The following is a 16534-nucleotide window of genomic DNA, read 5'->3' as shown; positions in this document are numbered from 1 at the left end:
TCGAAATCGGACATATATAGCATGTGTGGTCCAGAAAATACGTGAAATCGGCCGAAAATATATATGGGAGCTATATCCAAATCTGAACCGATTTTGATATAATTTTGGACATTTATTTCTAGACCGAATTCAGTCACACATTCCTAATTTCATCGAAATCGGACATATATAGCATGTGTGGTCCAGAAAATACGTGAAATCGGCCGAAAATATATATGGGAGCTATATCCAAATCTGAACCGATTTTCACCAAAAGCAATAGCGTTCTTCCTATGGCTAAAGAAATTGTTGTTTTCAGCAGAATCGGGCAAAAAATGCGACGTTGCCAACAAAAATACATGCACAGACGGACGGGCATGCATAAATCGACTCAGAAAGTGATTATATGTATATCCCCTATGGTCTATTTCGTTTCCTTTTGTATGTTACATACAAATGCGCAAAGACATAATACCCCTTACCACAGTGTGGTGTAGGGTATAAAAACAAAATCTATGAATGTGGCTGGGGAGCTAAGCCAATAAACAAATAATAATTAAAAGGCTTAACCCATAATAATAATGAAATTTATTTCCCCATTTATTCAAAACACAAATCAAAATATAATTTCATTAGGCTCTAAAGTATAATAAATTTATCCTACAATTAAGACATAGATAAACATTAGCAACTGATTATTGAGGAACCAAATCATTAATTATACTGTTCTAAAAATATTCATTTCTTAATTTAATTTTGAGACAGAAAATTCAATTAATCCTTGAGTTCGCATTCCTTCATTCTCCTAGACACATTATTTGCTAAATTTGTCTTCTAATATTATTGAAAATATTGTCAATATTTCTATTGATCGATTCTTACAAAATCGCACAAACAACTACGACAATGGCAAAAGCAACATTGATGCTTGTCATCCAAGGGTCAATTTGTCATTTGAACTGTGATGTGAAAAATCAAAGTTAATCGAATGACACTCTGCTTGCTATACGCGCATGTACTGACCACTGATATGCATGAGCATTCTTTGGGCGCCAACTGGGAAAATGTAACTATTTCTCTTAACTGACTGATTCTCTTCGGCTGGAGACAAATGGAGCATCATCAATTTAGAAATGAATGCAAATCAATTAAAACCGTTTCATAGAATATGTGCGATGTGCTCCAAACCTAAGACAATTGTTGGTTGGTATGTCATTATTTAAACGTGATCATTTCGAAATATGCTCTCAGTTGGTGATCGAGTGTCGTGTCGTGAAAAACTAAAAATCGAAGAAAAATTCTGGAATAGAAATTGCAATTCTAACGAGAAAAAAACAGGTCATAAAACAAGGATATGCCAGAAATATACAATTGAAATATAGTGTCGTTTTAAAGAAGGGATATCTTTAAAGTAAATATTAGAAATTAATTTAAAAAGATGATTGTGCATGAGTTTGAATTATGTTGGAATTTTCGTGCAATTAATTTATTAATTTAATAAAATCAAAAGTTTTCTAGCGATTTGTTGTTTTAGGAAATTATTCTTCATGGATTAAATGTTATAAATAAAAAGTGTAATAAAAATTCCATTTTTTCATGTTGATGCATGTCAAATCTCAATCAAAATAACTGAAATCTGGATATAAAAAATTCTACAAAATAGTTAGTGTCAACGTTGAGCCAAAAATCGGCATCAACAGATAAGACAAGTTATGCTGATATAAAATCACCAGCACAATATACTGAATATTTACAGGTGTATTGAAAAAATAAGGATAACAGATCTAAATATTATTCAGTGTGAAATACAGTTGTCATTAAATTAACAAATTACAAAAAATGTTATCCTTAAACGATAATAATAAGCAATGAAACCAATATTTAAATTCCAAATATTAAAAAAAAATAATATTGACAAACCTACAAAATAATTTCTTCTTTAAAATAAAAACAATTATGGTTGTTGATCCCAAAGGTCAAGAAGAAATGACGCTAAACCAATACGAAATGTTCAATGGCAAACACCGACTGTATATATGTTTAGTCACAACTCTTATGGAATGTTTCATATAAGTCATTTATGGCTATAAAAGTTTAATTAAATTAACCCCCATCAAATGTGTGATGTGAATGTGTGTCTAGTTATTTTTAATGGTCATTAGACAAGTTATCAAATTGATATAATATTTTACAACAAATGAAGAACCAGAATACAAAAAAAATCACCATTTTGGGATTCTTCATTCGTCTACCGAAATTATTTATGTTAACAAACTCATTGAAGCAAGCTTTAAAAACTTGCTTTGGGACAAGGACATGAATATCCATCATTTGAACTGTGTTTGGAATTTTAGGAATAATTATTATTTTTATATTGGACATGGGCGTTTTTTGATCCCAAAAAAGTATTCAATATCAATTGCCTTTAAATATAATTTATCTCTCCCCTTAGCTCAACTATGGACCGTGAGGATTCTTCGATTTCGAAGTCCTCTTTGGATATGCCTATGGCTGAGGGTTTGGAGCCAACAAAGCCTGTGGGATTTTTCCAACTCTTTCGATTTTCGACAAAATGTGAAATATTTTTACTATTCATTGGATTTGTAATGTCCGCTGTAAAAGCCTTAACACTTCCAGCTGTGGTTATAATCTACAGTGAATTTACCGCTATGTTGGTTGATCGTACATATCGCATAGGAACGAGCTCAAAGACATATGCCTTACCTTTATTTGGTGGAGGAAAAACGCTGTAAGTTCGATACGATATTTATTAAATGAGGCATGAATTGACGCACGCTTTCTTTCATTTCATTCAGCACAAATGCATCGGTGGAAACAAACAATGAGGAACTATACTATGACTCCATTTCCTATGGCATTCTCCTAACGCTCGCCTCTTTGGTCATGCTTGTATCGGGTATATTTTCCGTAGACATCTTTAATATCGTTGCACTGCGTCAAGTGACCCGAATGCGCATGAAGCTGTTCCAGTCTGTAATGAGACAGGATATTGGATGGCATGATTTGGCATCGAAACAGAATTTTGCCCAAAATATGACGGAGTAAGTTATTGGGATAAAAACAAATTTAAACCGAGTTATATGCCTGAGTGGCAGCCTTGGTTAAAACAATATCCTTACTAAACATATGCTCTGTTCCAGAACCTGCAAGTAGCTACTACTTTTTACTACGATAACATTTTTTCCTTTATGTTATCGGAAAAAATAGTAAAAATTAGTAGATTATTGCAGTACTGGAACAGACCAATAGTATTATGTGTGCCAACGCTTTTGATTTAGCTTAGAATATCCAGAATTTTGTTAACTTTAAGAAAAAAATATTTCTAGCTCTCTCTGAATTTCTCCATAATTCTGTGTGCCTTTCTCTTTCCAGCGATGTTGAAAAAATTCGTGATGGCATATCCGAAAAAGTTGGCCACTTCCTGTATTTAATTATCGGTTTTGTTATAACTGTGGGCATCTCATTTGGCTACGGATGGAAACTAACATTGGCGGTTAGTGTTTATATACCAATTGTAATTGTTCTGAACTATTTTGTGGCCAAGGTAAGATACGGAATTTCAAATAAAGTTCTTCCGATTTTAATTGCGACCATCCTTCTAGTTCCAAAGTAAATTAACCACCAAAGAACAAGAATCCTATGCCAGTGCGGGTAATTTAGTTGAGGAAGTCTTAAACGGCATACGCACTGTGGTTTCCTTTGGCGGTGAAGACAAGGAATCAAAACGTTATGACAATTTTTTGGTACCAGCACGCAAGGCCAGTCAGAGGAAGGGCGCCTTCTCAGGCTTCAGTGATGGCGTTTTAAAGAGTATGCTTTTCCTGTCGTGTGCTGGGGCTTTTTGGTATGGTGTTAATTTGATTATAGATGATCGTGATGTTGAGGACAAAGAATACACCCCAGCTATTTTGATGATAGTAAGAATTCTGAAATTCTTAAAAAAATAAAGTATATTTAAAAAAATCTTCCTCTTAAAAGGCCTTCTTTGGCATTATAGTGGGGGCTGACAATATTGCCCGAACATCTCCATTTTTGGAATCATTTTCAATGGCTCGTGGTTGTGCCGCAACAATTTTCAAAGTTATCGACGCCCAATCGAAAATCGATCCCATGTCAACAGACGGCAAACTACTCAATTATGGTCTGCGAGGAGATGTGGAATTAGTGGATGTTTTCTTTCGATATCCATCGCGTCCTGATGTTATAGTACATCGTGGCTTAAGTATCAAAATAAAGTCTGGTACCACAGTGGCTTTGGTAGGTTCATCTGGATGTGGTAAATCTACCGTCATACAATTGCTGCAGAGATTCTATGATCCGGTATTTGGTTCTATTTTGCTGGATGATTTAGATATACGCAAATACAATATCCAGTGGTTACGCTCGAATATGGCGGTTGTGGGTCAAGAACCTGTATTATTTAGAGGAACTATAGGTAAGTATTGAATCATAGCAGGTTTTAGATTGAAATCGAAACAAAAACAATTAAAAAATGTCCTGTTTTTTCTTGAATACTCCCTTGTTTTGTTTTCCTTATGGAAAATGAAAGAAATTGGCGTAGATAAGGCATTCCACTTAATCCATTAGAAGTTAAATTGAAATTTAAACACAATATTTAAATAAATTTCACGTTTTTTTTTTCAATTTTTACCATATATCGAAATTCTGTAATATAACCTTCCGGAACATTTTATTTTAATTTTTAGCTGAAAATATTAGTTACGGCAAACCAAAAGCCACACAGAAAGAAATCGAAGAAGCCGCCAAAGCCGCAGGAGTCCATGACTTCATATCAAAATTACCAGAGGTACTTATCTGAGAACATTTGTTTTGTGCACATTCTACTAAAATCTTTTCATTTCAGAGTTATAAAACTGTTATTGGCGAACGAGGCTCCCAACTGTCTGGAGGACAAAAACAAAGAATTGCCATTGCCCGAGCTCTAATACAAAATCCCAAAATTTTATTATTGGATGAAGCTACATCTGCTTTGGATTATCAATCAGAAAAACTGGTCCAGGAAGCATTGGACATGGCCTCGAAAGGCCGCACAACAATAGTTGTGTCTCATCGTTTATCTGCCATACGCGGTGCAGATAAAATAGTTTTTATACACGAGGGTAAGGTTATTGAGGAAGGTTCCCATGATGATCTAATGACTCTGGAAGGAGCCTACTACAATATGGTTAAAGCTGGTGAAATAAATGTTTCTGAACCGAACAATATGGAAGATATTGATGAAGCAAAGAGTAAGATAAATGAGATTACTCCTTGCTCCTGACTATAATACAGATTTCCCTTTATATTCCGCAGGAAATAGCCTAGCAATTTATGAGAAATCATTTGAAACAAATCCCGTTAATTTGGAGAAAAATTACAAAAATAGTTTTCAAATTGAGGAAACTGATTTCAAAGGCAATACCATAATAACCGAGACCACTGAGCCCAAAGAAGAGCCAGATACAAAACCAAATTTCTTTCAAACCTTTGGTCGAATTTTGAAAGTAGCTCGCCCCGAATGGTGTTACATTATTATGGGCTCAATTTGTGCTATTGGCTTTGGTTTTACCTATCCAGGATTTTCCATTGCTTTTGGTGAATTCTATGCTGCCTTGGCCGAAGAAGATCCTCAGGAGGCTTTGGATCGCACAGCCGTATTATCGATTTGTTGTTTGGTTATTGGAGTACTCACAGGTTTAGCGTGTTTCCTACAAACTTATCTCTTCAATTATGCCGGAGTATGGTTGACAACGCGGGTGCGTTCAATGACCTTTCAGACCATAATGCGCCAGGAAATGGCTTGGTTCGATAAAGACACCAATAGTGTGGGAGCTTTGTCAGCTCGTTTATCAGGTGATGCTGCAGGTGTTCAAGGTGCCATTGGTTATCCCTTGAGTGGTCTTATACAGGCATTTTCTAATTTTGTTGTTGGTTTGACGTTATCGTTTTATTATTCCTGGAAATTGGCCTTGTTGTGCCTCAGTACATGTCCCATCATCGTGGGTTCTGTAATATTCGAAGCCAAGTAAGTATTGCAGGAGAATCTGGGAAATAGATTTTGCTCTAAATTTTCACTTTAAAATTTCAGATTTATGACCACATCTATGATCAGAGAGAAAATCGTACTGGAAGAAGCTTGCCGTATTGCCACGGAGGCTATTGCAAACATACGAACCGTTGCTGGACTACGGAGAGAACAACAAATTATCGACAAATACAATCACGAAATACAAAAAGTTGAAAAGCTCATACGACAAAAGCTGAAATATCGAGGCGTAATAAATGCCACAGGCCAGGCTTTTCTATTCTTTGCCTATGCTGTGGCTCTTTGCTATGGTGGTGTATTGGTATCGGAAGGCAAGCTTCCTTTTCAGGATATTATAAAGTAAGTTCATATAATTAATACACCGTCTGCAGGGGTATTTGCATCGTAAACATTCTTTAATCAATCATATCATAGGGTCTGATGCAAGTCAATAAAAATATAAATGTAATATATTCTATATGAGTTGATGAGGGATACGTACAAAGGATCCAAGCTATGTTATATTAAATATTAAATAAATTTATTTAAAGCATTGTGGCGTTTTTTTATTGGGATAGCGTTTGCAATTTTGTTTTTTCAAAATAGTCTGGCTTAATCCCATTGTTGTTGTTTTAATAATATAGTTGTTTTAAAATATTAAAACAACAACAATGGGATTAAGCCAGACTATTTTGAAAAAACAAAATTGCAAACGCTATCCCAATAAAAAAACGCCACAATGCTTCAAATTGAAGACACTGGCACGACGTGTGTTGTTTTTGCTGTAAAGCAGACCAACCAAATTTTGGTGTGTGCATTCGTCAAAATTCGACGACACATACAAGTGGAAGAGGTTTGAATTGTTTTCGCAGACACTTTCGTCGGAGTTGTATGAGGTTGCCAAGGAAAAACTTCTCATTGAACCTTTTTCTTTGCTTACGTTTATACTTCGAGCTGACGATTGATGTTTGGGTATAAAAAGTTTCTTGTTGAAGAAGTTATTGAAAAATAACTTCGGTGGAGAATATCCACAAACAAGAAACAAGGGAACTGATGAGATCCAGTGGCGTGGATCGAAACTATAGTATTCCCTGACTTACCCCTTGGCGAACAATGCCAAATCTTTTCCACTAATAATATAGTTGTTTTAAAATATTAAAACAACAACAATGGGATTAAGCCAGACTATTTTGAAAAAAACTAAATTTATTTAATTGACAAATAAAGTTAAAACAAAGTAAAGAAAAGACGTTGTGAATACTTACATAAAATTGAATAATTAGTTTCGCTTAATTCTAGACCAGATTCCGCCACATTTTCCAATTTTCATCTAAATTGGACAGACTTAACGTGTTAGGTGTATCAAATACATGAAATTGGTTGAAAATATATATGGAAGCTATATCCAGTTATGAACGGTTTCTCACCAAAACCATAGCGTTCGTCCTTGGACAACAAAATTACCATCCATTTTTGTACACGAATAGGATAATAAATGCGATCTGTAATTTGATTACATAAATGAAGGAACAGACGGACGAACATGCATAAATCGACTTAGAATGTGATGGTATGTACATCATCAAAAGTAACAAAGAAACAATCTATCTCGTTTCCTTTTTATTGTATCGTCGATATAAGCCATTTAAATAAATGTCTTCAAGTACACCATTTTCGTTTGGAACCCCTATATGTATTACACGATTCATTTACCATTTACCTTAAGTAGATTCATAATTATGTGTTTTTCACTCATTTACATATGTTTATCTTGTTTGGATACTTTCAGAGTTTCTGAAACTTTACTCTACGGCTCAATGATGTTGGCTCAATCATTGGCATTTGCCCCCGCCTTTACCGCTGCCCTTGTTGCTGGACATCGTTTGTTCCAAATACTCGATCGCAAGCCTATGATCACCAATGCCGTTGTACCTGCCAAGAACACCTTTGCCAAACAATTGAATCTTTTCGAAGGCATCCGTTATCGCGACATAGAGTTCCGCTACCCCACCCGTTCGAATGTTAAAGTTTTAAATGGTCTTAATTTGGAAGTGCTGCATGGAAAAACTGTGGCTTTAGTCGGACATTCAGGGTGTGGCAAATCAACGTGCATACAGTTATTGCAACGTTACTATGACCCAGACAATGGAACAATTGTGAGTATTTAACAACATCACTTGAGTAAGAAGAATCTTTTTTATTGGTAACAAATCATTTTACAGCATATCAACAATGACGACATACTCACGGATCTTACTTTGGAAAATCTACGCAGTAAAATTGGCATTGTTTCACAAGAACCCTCGCTATTTGAACGCTCCATTGCAGAAAATATTGCCTATGGCGATAATTTAAGAGATGTTTCAATGGCTGAAATTATAGCTGCCGCCAAGAGTGCCAATGCCCATTCCTTTATAATGGGCCTACCAAATGGTTATGACACTAAAATGGGTGCTCGAGGCACCCAATTATCTGGAGGACAAAAACAACGAATTGCCATTGCACGCGCTTTAGTGCGCAATCCAAAAGTGTTGCTCTTGGATGAGGCCACCTCAGCTTTGGACTTACAAAGTGAACAGTTGGTACAACAGGCTCTGGATGTGGCTTGTTCTGGACGTACTTGCATTGTTATTGCCCACAGATTGTCCACTGTACAAAATGCAGATTTAATTTGTGTAGTGCAAAATGGACGCATTGTAGAACAGGGCACACATCACCAGCTGATGGCCAAAGATGGCCTCTATGCCAAACTCCATAAGACTCAAAAGGACCATTAAAAGGCATTTGAATTGCTCCATCACACATCTCTGAATATTTTGTTTTTCACTCGAATTTCAATATCGAATGAAGACTCAAGACTTCGATGATCACAATCTCAAAATTACATTAACTTTGATGAGACCAAATATAAAATATGAACCATTATTACAAATTACTTTTTATTATTGGTTGTATTTTAATAGCCAAAATAAAAAAATTAAAGCTTTGAAAACATAAAGTTCATATTAAGAGTTAAAGACCGCTTTTAATATTACAATAAAGATATAACTGTTCATTAAAAAAAGAATAACAAAGGAAACTTGTAATAATAGTCTAATAACGGCAAATAATTTAAACTAAAATTTTTTCACAATTGTCAAAATGTATTGCTAGTAAGATTCCATCTTCCAAATCGATAATGTTAAACACCCCAGTATTAACGTTTTTGCTTTGACACTACGTTATTGTTATAAGTTTTCAAAGTGATTTTTAGGTATAAGCCACATTTATAACAATCTTTTAAAATAAGATAAGCCATACATAAGTACTTTAAGTCTGAGCCTACATTTTCCTGTCCATTTTTGTTTAAGAGTACACCAAATATAGTTTATGTTATTGCTAATAAATGTTACCACACCTACCTATTTTTATTTAAATACTAATCCATACGGTCTGTATTTGGAGTTTATGAAATAAAATCAAAAAAATAATTAGTTCACTTTATTTAATGAAGTTACTTAGTTTTTCCACCATATCGAGGTTTATTTATAAGACGAGAAAATATATTAAAAGAAAAATATCACAAATCGGGATATAGCTTTCTATTTTTGTTCGCAACATACAGATCGCATTTAATTATCCGATTCGACAAAAAATTGAGGAAGATAATTTTCATAGCAATATATTTCATGTATGTGAGCAACTAAACACGCAGTATATTTCCGATTCCAACGAAATTTGGTCTAGAAATAATTTTGCTAAATTATGTTGAAATCGTTTCTGATTTGGATATAGCTCCCCTATACATATATTCTCTGGCGGTTTCAGGTCGTTTATTTACAAAACTTTAAATGGATTCGAATCTAAAAGTTGTTGTACATAATTATTTTTTTTTTTTTGTTAATTAGTTCGACGTTTTGATTATTTAAACGTTGTTGTACATATTTATGATATTTTAAAAAATTATTATGAACCTCTGAATATATTTGAGAGCGGAAAACAAAGAAGACTTTTATTTAAAGAACTTAATTAATTATATTAAAATTAATTTTCGTCACTTTATGAACTCAGTATTCTCGCCAAAAATAATATGTATGTACTAATCAGATCGTCAAAAATAATAAGACTCTAATTTGGTGAATTGGAGTGTGTGTGCAATATATGTTGACATAGCTAATAATGGATGTTTCAAATGTCTTTCCATTTTAATTTATTGTTTACTAAATATTAAGATTTAAGTAAAATGCGTAATGTGCCTACCCCAACATATTTTATGTGTGTGCATACAAGCATACGAAACGCCACTTAATTGTTTCCTCACCCAGTTTTTTCAAAATGAAATGCTTATCTACAAATTTCGACGTAACAATAGCAATTAGACAATTGTTGATTTTGAACGATAACAAATCGAAAGCTTTCTTTTAACAATAATGTTGAAGTACTTAGATTATTTGTATATCATTAAATTTCTTAATATATACATTAGGGTTTTTTACTTTTTTTCTCAAAAATGATTTCGTGTAGCAGGAATGAGTGAACTTTTGTCTATTAATTATCAATTTTTTCATTTTTTCATGAAATCAAGAAATCGACCAAACTTTTTTAGAAATTGTTTTTTCATACGAAAGGTCTCACCTTGAGCTACTTCCTTTTTTTGTAAAAAAAGTATTTCATAGTTTTCGACAAATGCCCGCAGTTTGTGGTGCCCACTGTAGCTCGAAAACGAATAAACCGATCAACATATATTATTGTGGGATCATTAAAAACATAATAATCTTGTCCTTAAGCGGAACGAATAAATGAAAAATTCACTATAAATCCGTCAAAAAATTTAAAAAGTCTCTCGCTTAAGCACATGTTTTTTATGTTTATTATTCGGATCATCCGTTTTCGAGCTACAGTGGGCACCACTTTCATAAATGTCATTTCGAGAAAACCGCTTTTAAAACTTTTTGATGTTACATACAAATCACAATGAAACATTTTTGCAACGTATTCTATTCTATCTGTACTTTAAAGTGAGCTAATAAAAAATGTGTAGAAGCCATGGACCTATACCCAAAGAAAGTATCAAAGAATACTCCATGGTCAACATGATACTAGTGTATGATTTTTCGATATATCCACTGCTTCCACCTAAAATTGCTGACATTTACAAGTCTGAATATCGGGGTTTTTTGATTTTTTAAAAACACTGTGCAATATTTTTAAGGTAATCTTGTGCAAACAATTTGAGCTGAGGATTTTTTGAAAGTACAGACCCAAACGACGAAAATCCTAGTTTGGTTTTGTTATGTCAGATCCAGCTTGCATTTTCTGGCTCCATCTAAACATGGTTAAATATTGACTTTTTAAAGCAATTCTGGGCCATATCTCTGAAACCTACGTGTATCTCCACCTGACCACTGAAGCAAATTTGTAGATAAGGGCAAAGATAAAATATTTGGAGAAATAATGAACTCGAAAAACTATATTTATTGCCTCAAATTGTATAAAATATCGAACATGTCCATAATTTGTATATATTTCGCACCATATCTCCAAAACGTTAATTCTTTCTTAATGTTTTCTTTTGGAATGTAATACACAACACTTCACAACATGTCATTGTTGTAAAATGCCTCTATCAAGTTGTTTTGAGTATATTGTTTAACGACCATTTAATAAACCAATAATGTGGTGAAATCCGAAATGCGAGAATAAACTGTTGGTGTGAACTGTGTTTGAAATGCTGAAACAACATGAAGTAAGCATTTTAGAGTTTCAGAATGTTCTAAAGAATTACTATGAACATTATTTCTATGAACATTATTTATTAGATTTTTCCAAAAGATTACTTGGTTCAACTCTCAATAGTTTAGCTGATACTGACCAGAATTTCAGCAATTATGTAAAATGATTGCTTAAGTCTGGAGTATTCCCCCATTGGCTTAACTTCATCATTACTTTCTTTGCAGAGAGTAATGTTTACAAAACGCACTAACAGCTTGCAAAATTTGCTGATCGCTACCAATATCATGATTTCATCCCGGCGAAGGGAATTATCAATTGGCTTTTCAGTTTTTGAAATGATGATTTTTCTGATTTTTCCTGAACTCTTTAAGCATCGAGTATTCTCATGTTAATGAGACTGATGCTCACTTTTCGGCTTTCCCAAAAATCATGAAATCATGATATTGGTAGCGATCAGTAAATTTTGCAAGCTGTCAGTGCGATTTGTAAACATTACTCTCTGCAAAGAAAGTAATGATGAAGTTAAGCCAATGGGGGAATACTCCAGACTTAAACAATCATATGATTGAATCTTCAACTAAAACAACACAAATAGGGTGTCCAAAACCGAAACCGGTTACTCGGTTTTGAGTTACAAACCGAAAAAACCGGTTAATTGTGTCGGTTAACCGGTTTCAAAAAAAATAGTAATATTTTTAATATTAAATTGAAAATAAACTGAACTTAACTAACACAAGGTACGGGCAAAGTTGTAAATATCAGATACCTTTAAATTGGAAAAATATTTTGTGTAAAATGTAAAATGTATAGTTGTGCCAATCTAATCTGCGTATACGTAATATCAAAAGGTAGTTTGAATAACGTTACTCATACGTTTTTGAATTAGTACAGTAAACTAAGAACTTGTCGAATTTAAGGTTGTAAAGGGTAACGATAATAAAATACATGTTTGATTCCGGCACGATAATTTGAGGTTCTCAACACATGATGGAGAATCCAGATTTAATAAAATGCAAACTTAATTCTTATGGTACACAATTTTATATATGTAAGGGTTTTTACAATTTTTAGAGCACAACTTCAGTCTTAATTTTACTGTCCCCATTTCGAGGTTGAATGTCAAATAACAGGGATATTATGAGATAATTATATAATGACGAAGTCGTTTTACTTAATTTACCCCTTTCCGCACATTTTTAATCAAATATTTATCAATTATGAGAAATTTTGTACCTATTTTACAAAATCGGTTTAAACAGGTTAACCGGTTTTGAAAATATTTGAAAACCGAAAACCGGTTTTAGAAAAAATTGAAAATTTCGGTTAACCGAAAACAGTTTTGTTTGGAAAAACCGGTTTTTTGGACACCCTAAACACAAACAATTACACTGTGTGTAATTTTTTGAGTCATGATTTATAAACCATATTCTGACATCGTAGCTTGATAGAAGACCAAAAATAAGAAGACACGTGTCCCGGCGTTTTTCCCTATCACTTCAACTTTCGCGGTTATGGGCCCCCAAAGACTTGAGGCCTTGATGTCAAAAGGAATCATTTTGTCAGGCACATATCTTCTAAACTGCCAAGAATTTCAGTTTACTCGTAGAAGAAAAGTTGTAGCTATCGTCTAGAGCTAGAAAGTTGTTTAGTGAAATCTTAGGTACATTTTTGTAGTTTACTGTGTCCTTAATTTTTGGGCGGTTCGGCATCTATGGACCGGAATCGGAGAAAAAAGTATAAAAATCGAATATTTACAAAAGTTTTTGGCTATTTTCACATTTAAGAACCGGTCATAGATATTTCGTATATTTCAGAAAGTTGTTTGCTGATATCTTTGCTACATTATTGTGGTCCATTGTTTTCTTGAACGGTTTAGTATCTATGGAGAAGGAACCGATAAAAGAGGATAAAAATCGCATTTGATTTGCTATTTTGGCCATTAAGAACCATTTGTACAGAGTTCGTATGTTCTCGAAAGTCGTTTACTAAGATCTAAGGTACATTTTTCTAGTTGGTTGTTTGCTTCAATTTTGATCGGTTTGATATCTGTAGACTAAAATCCGAGAAAAAATTAAAAAGGAAATTTGACTTTGACAATTTTGACCTTGAAGGTGAAGTTGAAAGGATTTTATGTGTTCACAGTTATTATTCTTTAAGACGAGAGCTACAACTTTTCTTATACGAGTAAACCCAAATTCTTGGCGGTTTAGACAATATGTGCCTGACAAAATGATCCCTTTTGACATCAAGGCCTCAAGTCTTTGGGGGCCATAACCGCGAAAGTTGAAGTGATAGGGAAAAACGCCGGGACACGTGTCTTCTTATTTTTGGTCTTCTATCCCGCTGCAGTGTCAGAATATGGTTAATAATTTTCGTGTCGCGCAGTGTTATGTAAAATTTTCTATATTTTATTGATTTTGATATCTTAGATGGAGTTTTTCTTATGTAGTCTGTTCTAAAGATAAGTTCTTCTAGTTTAGGGCTATAATATTGCCAAGGCTGCAAGGCCGAGTTCCTATTCGTTTCTGAGATAAAGGCAGGACAAATACAAAAAACTGTAGTTTTAGCCCGGTTTAGATGAGACTATAAAATCCGAACTGGATCTGACAGGACAAACCCCTACTAGGGTTTTTGTAGAATCAATATGTACTTTCAAAAAATGCATACTAGTAGTTGTTTGCATTTTCAGTGTTCCATAGTGTAATCCGGATAATAATAATCAAAACTCATAATAGGATTTTACATCATTTAATGTATATCTCATGAGTGTGCTCCGTGGAGCATCCTAGTAATTGGAGTCCAAAGGCAAAAATTTAATGCGTAAATTTTCTTAAAAAGCCTATATTTTGCGTGTAAAATTTACATGTTTTTTTTACTCCGCGTGATTTTAATTTTTTACGCGACGGATCTAATAAGCCCTTCCGCGTTCGAATTCATCCCCTACAACGGTGGATATACATAGATACCTGGGAAATAGGAAAGTCTGCAAAAATATAGTTTGACAAATCCGCGTACTAAACCGCGATTTTCTTTGAATATTTTACATAAATGAAATCCTTTACACGCGATTATAATATTTGCGAAGACGTGTGTCATAAATTACAGAGATACGCGAGTAATATGGGTCTTTTACCCAAAACAGAATGTGGAGGCACATCCGCGGTTCCTGAAGAACCTATTTGAAATAGGTGTATATTGACGTATTTTTAATGCGTGCTATTGAAATCGGATGCGCATCAAAATCGTATGCATATTGCGCGACTTTTACCCACTTTAAGGTTTTTTGCATTGTGCGATGCAACTAACGGCACACTTTGGCCGCTGGTTAAATTTCGAAATATTCCAAAAATTTTAAGCTTTCGTGATTGTAAACCGCATTTCTTGAAGTTTTGGCAGAGTACTCCAAAATATTTTTTCTAATTTTTCTAATCAAACCAAAAAATATATGTATGTGGAACAATATTACAACAATAAGTTTTTCTCATTTGTTGTTGCTATAATACGAGGGTCACTAAAAAACCTTCTGGCCTAGGCAGCCGGCAGAGTCGCCAGGCGTCATTTGACATTTTTTGGAAAGTTTGACAGTTTTAACTCAGGACAGTTTGACATACGATCATGTGTAGGGTTGTTTACATTGGCTTGATTGAGACACCTCCAAAACATGATTTTTGAACGCTTTTACAGCATCTACTGGCGATTGCTGCTATTTTTTGGGCTCATACGCATAGTTTCCACCACGATTGAATTCATTAAACCCGTTTTTCATAGTCCTGTAGGATGGCCCTTTATTGACATACAAAGATTTAATTTGATCGATCCACTCTTGTCGTGATTATCCACGTCGAAAATTGTAAGAAATTATCGGACAAAAATAATCACGAGTAAATTCACTTTTTTATGCAAAGTGATTTTTTCAAGTCACTGTAAACAATACAACAAATAGTCGTATGTGAAACTGTCCTGAGTACACTTAGGCTAAAAACTACCAAACTTTCCAAAAAAAAAGTGTCAAATGACGCCTCGACACTGCGTGTTGGCTAGGCCAGAATGTTTTTAATGACCCTCGTATGTAATTTATGTATCCAAATCTCTATAAATTTGGTTTCATATTTTTTACGCATTGTCTAGATTCTGTAGATATTTTTTAATTATTTTTTTTTAAGATTTGTGCGGGCTCTGCGGCAGGATAATTTTAAATGTGTTGAAGTAACTTTTAACTATTTGTTGATTTAAATATTTTATTTAAATATTTAAATATCTACGAATAGTTCATAAAAACAAATAAGACATTTTTAAATATTTTTTCTTTATATGGGAATAAACCCTGCTATAACACACATTACAAAAATCAAAGATGTTTTTAACCGTAATATACACATGTATATACCGTTATTGTCGAATACCATACATTATCTCTACAAGGCCCTTCTCAGTTAGTCGTTTTTTTATTAAATCAACCAGATGAAACAATTTACATAAGTCACAAATTGTCTCTAATTTAATTTCAATACAAAATAGCAAATATTTCCCAGGAGATACTCGATACTTGTCACTTTCCAGATCAGCATATTATTTGTTTTTCCTTTTTTTGTCAAGTCATGCTACGTTGAGACATCGTTTATTTTAAACTATTTCAATTAAACATTCTTCCCCATACGCTGTCACAGTTCTAAACAAAAAATCTAAATCAACTTCAATTAATATCATAAAAATCAATTTTGTGGTTAAAGAATCACTACACAGAAAAAAATGTTCGTTAGAATGTAAAAAAAACGAGTGTACATTTTTGTTAACTAT

General features: G+C 33.7%; 1 protein-coding gene across 1 annotated transcript; it reads left to right on the top strand.

The window, feature by feature from the left end:
- The first annotated feature begins 1222 nt into the window (after positions 1 to 1222).
- On the top strand, positions 1223 to 9425 carry LOC141403956 (multidrug resistance protein homolog 65-like). Its single transcript, XM_073987082.1, has 12 exons — positions 1223 to 1390; positions 2432 to 2728; positions 2796 to 3041; positions 3373 to 3544; positions 3603 to 3917; positions 3979 to 4435; positions 4707 to 4807; positions 4865 to 5249; positions 5314 to 6025; positions 6089 to 6385; positions 7815 to 8181; positions 8248 to 9425. The coding sequence occupies exons 2-12, from the start codon at positions 2439 to 2441 to the stop codon at positions 8800 to 8802; spliced, it is 3897 nt and encodes a 1298-aa protein (XP_073843183.1). The 5' UTR covers positions 1223 to 1390; positions 2432 to 2438; the 3' UTR covers positions 8803 to 9425.
- The last annotated feature ends 7109 nt before the right edge of the window (positions 9426 to 16534 follow it).

The sequence above is a fragment of the Musca autumnalis genome, unplaced genomic scaffold (assembly GCF_047663935.1).
Source record: "Musca autumnalis isolate F117 unplaced genomic scaffold, ASM4766393v1 scaffold_4, whole genome shotgun sequence".
Lineage (NCBI taxonomy): Eukaryota > Metazoa > Arthropoda > Insecta > Diptera > Muscidae > Musca > Musca autumnalis.
This window is presented reverse-complemented; position numbering and strand designations above follow the sequence as displayed.